Source organism: Octopus sinensis, linkage group LG6, assembly GCF_006345805.1.
Source record: "Octopus sinensis linkage group LG6, ASM634580v1, whole genome shotgun sequence".
NCBI classification, from domain to species: domain Eukaryota; kingdom Metazoa; phylum Mollusca; class Cephalopoda; order Octopoda; family Octopodidae; genus Octopus; species Octopus sinensis.
The window spans coordinates 36,728,237-36,737,785 of NC_043002.1; the positions used below are offsets into that span (position 1 = coordinate 36,728,237).

At 34.0% G+C, this 9,549-nt stretch overlaps 1 protein-coding gene across 1 annotated transcript in view; it reads right to left on the reverse strand.

The window, feature by feature from the left end:
- Positions 1 to 9,549, reverse strand: part of LOC115213213 (voltage-dependent T-type calcium channel subunit alpha-1G-like) — an 865,045-nt gene that overhangs the window by 137,489 nt on the left and 718,007 nt on the right. Inside the window, exons 23-25 of the mRNA XM_036503838.1 lie at positions 7,464 to 7,648; positions 5,452 to 5,578; positions 45 to 173 (exon numbers count right to left, since the gene is read on the reverse strand). Of these exons, the coding sequence (XP_036359731.1) occupies positions 45 to 173; positions 5,452 to 5,578; positions 7,464 to 7,648 (441 nt within the window). The remainder of the gene's footprint in view (positions 1 to 44; positions 174 to 5,451; positions 5,579 to 7,463; positions 7,649 to 9,549) is intronic.

A 9,549-nucleotide genomic window follows, 5' to 3' on the forward strand; every position in this document is an offset into this window, starting at 1 on the left:
TGAGTTAGTTTTATGGATTAGAAATTTATCATTTCAGCACTAACCTGGCCTAAGTTATCAAAGTTGTACTTTTGGTTGCGCCAACGGTTTCTAGGATCTTTCATGCAGTCCGTTTTGTTGGTAACATTCTGGACGTATGGGCCATGACAATAGTGAAATGTTCCCTTAAAAAGCTGCAAAAAGAAAGGAAAATTATAATAAAAAGATCAAATAAATAAGTAAACATGCACACACAAAAAAAAGCTAAGTTAACTAAATACACATATACATAGGCATTTGAAATCTGTTACTTCTGTTAAAACATCATCATAATCACTTTTACATCCACTTTTTTATGCCTGCATGGTTTGGATGGAATTTGTTATTTGTCAAGGCAGATTTTTTTCTATGGCCAGATGTTTCTTAATACGTTAAAACAGATTTTTCTATGGATAGACAATTGTTAATTTTCTTATTAACTGGAGATAAAAAAAATACTATTACACTTAAAATGGCAAATAAAAAAATTAATGGGACATTTCATATATGAAGAGCAATGTTTTAAAGTAAAAAAAAAGCAATAATGTTAAAAATTTAGGAAAGTATAAAAAACTATTCTTCAGGAGCATGGCATTTTATTTCATGTTGCTTCAGTAAACTCATTTGAAAATGAATACCAATGCAACTGTAGGGTATCTGAGCCAGCTCAAATTCAATTTTATTTTCTTTATTTGAACAATCAAAAGATCATGTCTTACTCCTGTATTACATTTTTAGATTGGTTTTGTATGACTAGATACCCTTGCAAACACTCTCCTGGATGTGCTATGGATATTTTACTGCGATACCAACTCTAGAAAAGTTTCTTTGTCCTCAAAACCGGATATTGTCTCTTTTCATTCCTCAATAACTTTACAGATTGCACTGAATACATTTTATTGTGGCACCAGCACTAAAGCAGTCTCCTTGTTCTCTTTACCCTATTCTGTCTATACTGGATGTATTCTATTGTGGCGCTAGTACTAGAGAGGTTGTTTTGCTGCCTGGAGAACTTGAGAGTCTTCATTAATTTATGTTGTCACTTGAAGCTCCCTGAATTGTAACACTGGCCTCCCTATTGGTAACTATTTAAAGGACTGAATAATTTAAGGGGCTGAATAACATGAAACTCTGAGTTATGATTCAAGAAGCTTCTGCTTCAAATAATACACATTTTATGTAATCAAAACTTTTCTCCTTTTGCAAATACAAACATTCATCAATTGATATATATATATATCATCATCATCATCATCGTCATCATCTAATATTCATTTTCCATGCTCATGCTGGCATATATATATATATATATATATATATGTATGTGTGTAAGCATATATATATGAATATATATGTATGTGTACATATATGCACAAATGTAAATGAATTATATTTATACATACATGTGTGCATGTGTGTGCGTGAGAGAGAGAGAAAGAGAAAATGTGTGTGGGTGTGTGAGTGTGTGTGAATGTGTGTATGTGTGTGTGAATAAGTAAATGTTCTTATTAGTACAAAGAGGTCTACTATCCATTGGTATGCTATGGGCTGGCTCAGCTAGAGCTGTCAAAACCAGATGCAAATATCTTGAATAGAAAAACAAATGTGAAATGAAAATGATGGAAACTTTATTTATACAAAAAAAAATGAAAAATAAAAAGTAAAAAACTTTCCTAAAAATAAAACAAACAAATTATAATTATATTTAACACTTCTCAGAAATTTTAGAGATTTTTCCAGAACTAGCTGCAGACAGTGTATACATGTATATGTATGTGCATGTGCAACATGTATTTGTGTATGCATGTGTGTGAGTGTACATGTGTGTGTGGATGTGTGGCTAAGACTAGTCAATTGTTTTGTTATTCCTCCAGATATATTCTTCACCTTCAGATGAATTAAATAATGTTTTCTTAATCATGTATGAAAGAAAGAGATAAGGAAAGATGGATATATATATATATATATATATATATACATGCATATATATAAAGAGAGAAAGACAGACAGATAGAAGGCAAATAAGGATGCAAAATTGTAGCATCCATATAGTCTCAAAAGAGCACTAATTAGTGATGAGTATCTGGTTTTTCCAAGTGATCACTGAATAACTGCAAGGTGGATTTCATTTGCAAGGTATTTACTGCTGAATTGCTGTCTGTCACTCTTTCATATCAGGCACAGGCAATGCTGTGTGTTTAACACATGGTAGCTTCTCAGCAACGTTGTTCTTGCATTGATCATATAGCATATTGCCCTCTTATATGTGTGTATGTGAGTGTGTGTGTGTGTGTGTCTGCTTGGTGATACAAACGGGAAAATATAACTCAAAACATGAATATATATGTTTTTTATTGAATCTGCAGAAGTCACAGAGTGTCTTAAAGGTTAAGAGTTTCATGTATTGGCACTATATGTATTTGTCAATCAATCAATGAATCAATTAATTAATCAATCAATCAATCCATCCATCCACCCATCCATCAAGATAGTTGTAATTTGCAGTTGCAGTCAGTTCAATTTGTCATGCCACCAGAACTAACAGATATTATCACGTGCTCTTGCAAGAAAAAAGAAAGTAAACTATGAATGTTAATTTTAATTTTAATTTTAATTTATTAATAGCTCTTTTCTCTTTACATATTCCATTTTAGTACATATTTTTGATAAGGTTTTTCAAAAACTGACACATGTAAATGCATTAATATTAAAGGAAAATTTAAATGTACCCAATTTTAAGAAAGTAGCAATTTCGTCCTTGTTTATATATACACATACATACACATATTGTAGAAGTTGGATCTATTTAATAACAAGTTGTTGACTCAGGCTTGATTTACTCACTGTTTTGTAGTAGATAGTAACTTTGTTAATTCTCATGAAATATGTATGTATGTATGAATGTATATACGTACGAGGGGACAGCCACTTTTGAGAAATCTCGAGTTGCACATGAGAAAGTAAGGAGAGATGTCAGGAAGGGCATCGCTGTTACACTTCCAGATGGGAAAGGTCTTCCTTTGATGCTGACATGCAAAGTCTGTGCAAGACCCTGCCTCAGTAAAGCTGGACTCAAGAGTCATCTTCGTAGTCATAAATGAGACAGATGAGTGACAACCTGGCCACTGGTGGTGGTGTAACACACCATACTAAACATATCTGTTGGGTATGTGGAAGAGAGTGTAATTCAGCAGGAGGACTTAAGCGACATGCAAAGGTACATGAAGCCCAGTTACAACTACAGCTGGCTATAACCGGTAAAGGTTTTAGTTGCCAATTCTGTACAAGACATTGTAGATCTTTAGCTGGGCTAAAAAGTCACATTCGATCACAGCACAAGTAACAGTTGAGCTTCGTGCAATGGCCATACTCGATAACGAGGGGGCAGCCATAAAAAAAAAATGTATGTATGTATATATTTATATGTATGGATACATATGTGTATGTGTATCTGCATCTTTGTCTGTGCTCATGTTTGCATTGGGATATAAACTGAGTTAAATAAAATGTTAATTTTAAATTGCATCATTTGTGCACCATAACTTAGCAGTTTGAGATTAGAAGATGATAAAATAAGTACTAGGCTGAAATATGTCTAATACGTGGAGATGATATGATATAACAATTTCCTCAAATTACATTCTGATTTCACAAGATGAAGTGTTTTTTAAAAATAAATCCATAAAATTATATTTTATATGAGAATGGTATACACCATTTCGATAAATGTTTTTTAATAAATTCTCTTTTTAAAACAATTTTTGTTTTATCTAACGTCTAAAATTAGTGTAATGGGTTTTGTCTATGAAATACAGTTATGGTTTCCTTGATTTTTGGAAAACCGTATATGGATTTCACGACAGAATGAGTTTAGGAGCCACTGTGATAAACTAAATTCTTGCTGGTGATGTCACACTCTTGTTACAATCCTATGAGTTGAACCAGTAAAATCATAAAATGAATGCCATATATGAACCAATATCAAATATAATGTATTAAAGTTTTTTTATGCTATCCAATGTTTGGCTTAATAATCAGATGTTTAAAAGGAATGACATGGGCCATTGTGCATATTGATGTTGATTTCTATCAGGCACAAAGCTATAGATTTTGTAGAGAGGAGTATAAGTCACTAAATTTAATCTTGTACTTGACTGGTATTTTATCAATTCTTGAAGGATGAAAAGCAGGGCCGGTGTAGCAGTATTATAACTCCCACCAGGTAAATCAATGAACTGGGCCCTATAATACTTATTTATAGACAGCAAACCACAGCATACACAGATTAGAATAGGGCCCCTAGACCTCTAAGGTCTTTGGGCAATTGCCCAGTGTGCTCCTGCCTAAAGACAGCATTGATGGGAAGCAAAGCTGATCTGGGTAGGATTTGAACTTAAAGTATAAAGAGATGTAAGTAAATACAGCAAAGAATTTTGTCTGCTGCTTCACCACCTCTATCACCATCTTATATGATACAAAAGCTGTCATAATACATCACTGCTTCAATATCTAGTTGAAGTCATCCTCAATTAAGATAAACCAACATTTTATGCTACAAAAAATCCATAGCTGTCAGTGTTGCAAATAAGTATGATTTGGTAGCATGTACCATGATTTTGCTCACTGTTTAGGTGCTATGTAGTCATAAACAACTGCAAACATCCTCTTGACCCTCTCACAGCTTACTCAGCAAAACATCCAGAATGTGACAGTAGGAGGAAGAGAGGGCTGCACTAATACTCAGTTTCTTCTCATTTCAGCTGTAAATTGGAATAAAGTGCTCAAAGGCACCATATAACAATCTAATGATTGTGAGGAGCTCAACACCTTTACCAGTAGGTCAAACACCTTTATTATGCACTACAACTATAAAGAAATGTTGCTGGTGTTTCAACAGAGGTTTAACTTGTTAAATATTGCTAGATATAAAAACCTAAGATCATGCTGTCTTCACCATCCCAACTAGTATTCAAGAAATAAAAAGTCATTAATGATGGTAGAATGGAGGCACAATGGCCCAGTAGTTAGGGCAGCGGACTCGTGGTCAGAGGATTGCGATTTCGATTCCCAGACCGGGCGTTGTGTGTGTTTATTGAGCAAAAACACCTAAAAGCTCCACGAGGCTCCAGCAGGGGGTGGTGGCAACCTCCGTTGTACTCTTTCACCACAACTTTCTCTCACTCTCTCTTCCTGTTTCTTGAGTAACGCTGCAATGGACTGATGTCCCGTCCAGTTGGGGGAACACACACGCCACAGAAATTGGGCCCATGAGCCTGGCTAGGCTTGAAAAGGGCGACGTTTATCGTTTTTAATGATGGTAGAAAAGGTTAGAATTGTAGCAATGCTCTGAAAGACGTAGTAATGAAAGAATGTTGTATTTCATATGAACATGAAGAAGAGGAAATATTTGTACTTAAAACAAATAATACTTACTTGCACACCTAAAATTCCAAATATGATAAAGAATGTGCAACATATAAGCACGATGTTTCCAATCGGTCTCAGAGAAGACAATAGAGTCTGCACTACTAATTTTAACCCTGGTGCTCGGCTGATCACTCTGAAAAATAATGAGAAGAAATATTAAAAAAAGTTTTTTTTTTCTCTCCTAGCATTTATCTTGTTACTGCAGCATCTGTGTTTTGCATATTGATGCAACTGAGATGTTGCTTCAACCAATGCATCTTTCCCTCTAACAAGGGTCCAACCCATGCTAGCATGGAAAACGGACGCTAAATGATGATGATGATGATGATGAACAGAGGCCAATCACTGTTAATCAAGCCTCAATGACCTTATTATTTGCAACAAGGCGTTTGGTGACTGAAAGTGGAATTTGAACTCAGAATGTAAAGAGCCAGAACAAACACTGCAAGACATCACATCCTTTTCTCTAAGAATTCTTTTAATCCACCACTTTTGACTGGCATTTTATTTATTGATCCCCCGAAAGAGGAAAGGCAAAGTTAACCTTGGCAAGATTTGAACTCAGCATTGAAGAAAGCTGGAACATATACCTCAAAGAATTTCATCACACACTTTAACCCTTTAGTTTTCAGATTATTCTGTCAAATGTAATGCTTATTTATTCAGATTCTTTTAAAGACATCATGCATTGTCTCATAGCTTTGAGACTGTGATGATGTGATTGTTTGTTTTTAGAATGACATTGGCAATCAGATGTGAGAAGTTGGATTAAGCCAGTTTGATCATAAAACAGATAGAATATTTGGGCTGGAGATGGTCTGTTTAAATGCTAAAGGGCTAATGACTCTGCCAAGTTCCAGCCCTAAGCATATTTAAAAGATAATGAATAATGTAGAATTTAATTTAAAGATCTCTAACACAAATAAAAAGTCACTTGATTGAATGTCAGTTTTTAGACATACTGGCAAAGGTACTTAAAACTCAAATTGCCTAATAACTAAGCTGGAAATTAACTCACAGAAAGGTACAGTTCAATGCGCATAGCAGTGAAAGCGCCAAATAATTGATAAATACGGTTTCTTAATTTAGTGGGCTGAATTAATATCCTCTTGTGGGCTGGGAAAAGGCAAATGGAAATCGACACCTATGTGCTTCCCTTCAGTTATTACATGAAGAAAAAGGGTTCATTTAGTCCCTAACAATCACGTAGGTTGTGAAGCCTTACAAAAAATATATTTAAGGAGAAAACTCATGAGTATTATATGGATAAGAAAATACAATATCAGCTTATAGAATGTCTGTTCCTATCCTTTTACCCTTTCTATTTCATCACATTTTTGAAAGAAAGGAAAAGGTAAAACATAGAAATAAACAGGGGTTTACCGGCTGCACAGAGGATAGTAAGGAAGGATTGATGTATTAGCAATGTATCAAACTGACTGGAAATCAATAAGTATCTCAGTGACTTACTCTTCATTAATTCTTCAATGCTGTATTGGTGATTTTCTTATTTCATTATAATTACTTTCATAGCTTCTCATAGTAAAATCACTTTTTATTAAGATTATCTATCTTCTGTATAGGTTTTTTTTCCACCCCTTTCTTCTTTTTAATACTACTTAATTTATCTTCTTGTAATAATTGAATAACTAAATGGAAAATAAAAAAAAAAAAACTATGTTGCTTCATTGGCTAACTGTGAGCAACCGATGAAAGAACTGTTTAATATTAGCTTGCAAGAATGTTTAATTCTTTTTTTCTTGGTTCTTACTACTGTTTTATTAATGAGATAAACCTGGAAATAGTATAGAAAAACATTTCACCAATTCTGTGATTAAGATCTGAGAAATAACTATTGCTGCAGGAAAATGCAATGCCAAAGCTGATTAAGAAACTCGCAAGATTTGGCAGCTAAGATCTTTTCATGTGAAAGAACATGTTATACAAATAGATACATCCATGGAAACAGTAACTAATGAAATACTTGGTCAATTCATAAAATGCTTTCCATAGCTTACCGTAGTGGCCTCAGGGTTCGTAGCAATCTAAACACTCGTAAAATTCCAAAGATTCTTGGACTACTCTGTGCCGTACAAGAGATAGTGATGTCGATAAGGGAAATAATTACTAAAAAACCATCCATTATATTCCAGCCACTTTTCAAATATGCATGTCTTCCTATTATCCAGCCTTTGGCCAGAACCTAAAAGAATAAAAGATAAAAGTTAATGTAAAAGAATTTAATAAATATGACGATATTAAAAATAAAAATAGGAAGAAAAAAAGAATTCCCAACATCACTTTTTGATTTATTTTAGATTTCATTTTAGATTAAGTGTTATATTCTTCTATTGATGTATATAACTTGTACACAACCGTAGAATGGAACAGTAGTAGCACCACTTTTGCTACTGCAGCTGCCAACATTACAACTTGCTCAAAAAGTTGGTGTGTTTCAAAAACTGAATAATCTGATGTCAGCAGATTGACAATGATTGACAAGCTTAATGGAGGGATCCTTTATTTGGTCATGTGACCCATTAGGAATAACAGTCAAGTTTCCACCAAACCATACTGTTGTGCATTAAAAACAAAAAGGTAAAAATTATATAATCTAATATGAGAAAAAGATTAGGTGGTCATGATTCCAATGCCTGCCAACAGAAGTCTATTGAATTAAGTTTGAGTTGAGGTTAATATGACCTTAAAAGATATGTCAGTGATGCTATTTTTTTCCCTTTATCCTTTTCCTGCCATGCAGGTCATACAACCATGTCAGCAAATCCAGGTCAGCTCTGACTGGGCAAACATGTTATCAAATGTGCTCCAGCTGTAACCATCCTGTCTTACTTTCAGTCTGGAAACTCAGAATCACATGATCTAATGTATCCTTCCTTTATTTCACGTTGCTCCAGTTTACTCAGCTGTAGAAATGAGTTGTGATGTCACTGATGCCAAGCTGTATCAGCCTTTGCCTTTCCCTTGGATAACATCAGTGATGTGTAAAGGCAAATTTGATGTGCATGGGCGATTGCTGGTCTTTCATAAACAACCTCGATCAAACTTCTAGGTGCAATCCCATGGGTATTCATGACTGAAGGAGGTCTTTACCTTTACCCTTTTTACATTGCCTCCCCTGTATGCTGTATGAAGCTATTTAAAGGGTTAGTGTGAAGATAGCTATTTAGCTGTCAAACAGTGCCTTAAAATAATCTCATTCAGCTTATACCAGCATGGTAAACTGAACTGATGATGGTGATAATGATGATGGTGATGATTATGATGATGATGATTATGATGACGACAACGACGATGATGATGATGATGATGTTGATAATTATGATGTTGCTGACTAATTTAATAAAAAGTTTAAAATTGAAATCTAGTTGTATTTTTAATAATGCATGTTTAAAAGAAAAGCTGTTACACGAATACAACACTTGCAACCCCACCCACACAAACATGCACCACAAGCGTGCAAACACATGCATACACTGCATGTAAGTAGGTGCACACACATATATACACGCACACATATGCATGCCACACACACACACTTTGTGCCTGCATGCATAACATATACATGTCCATACATATGAGTTAATAATGTAGCTTCTAAGTGGTCACTTGACCTGCTAGAAATATTAGCCAAAAACCCAGAAATTATATTTGCCATCTTAAAGAGGAATCACAATCATTATATAAAGATAGATCTAGATAACTCTAAAAAAAGATGGGATGATCACAACTGGAATGCCTTTGAAAATAGGTCTGGCTAATCAAAGTTGACTCAGGTTTAGACAACAATAACATTGCATACTGTCATGCTTACATACCCTAACCCCACACATGCATACATACATACATGTACATATATATATGTATGTATGCATGTATGTATGTATGTATGTATGTATGTATGTATGTATGTATGTATGTATGTATGTATGTATGTTGTATGTATGTATGTATGTAGTATGTATGTATGTATGTATGTATGTATGTATGTATGTATGTATATATACATATATATATATATACACACACACACACATATATATATATATATATATATTATATATATATATATATATATATATACCA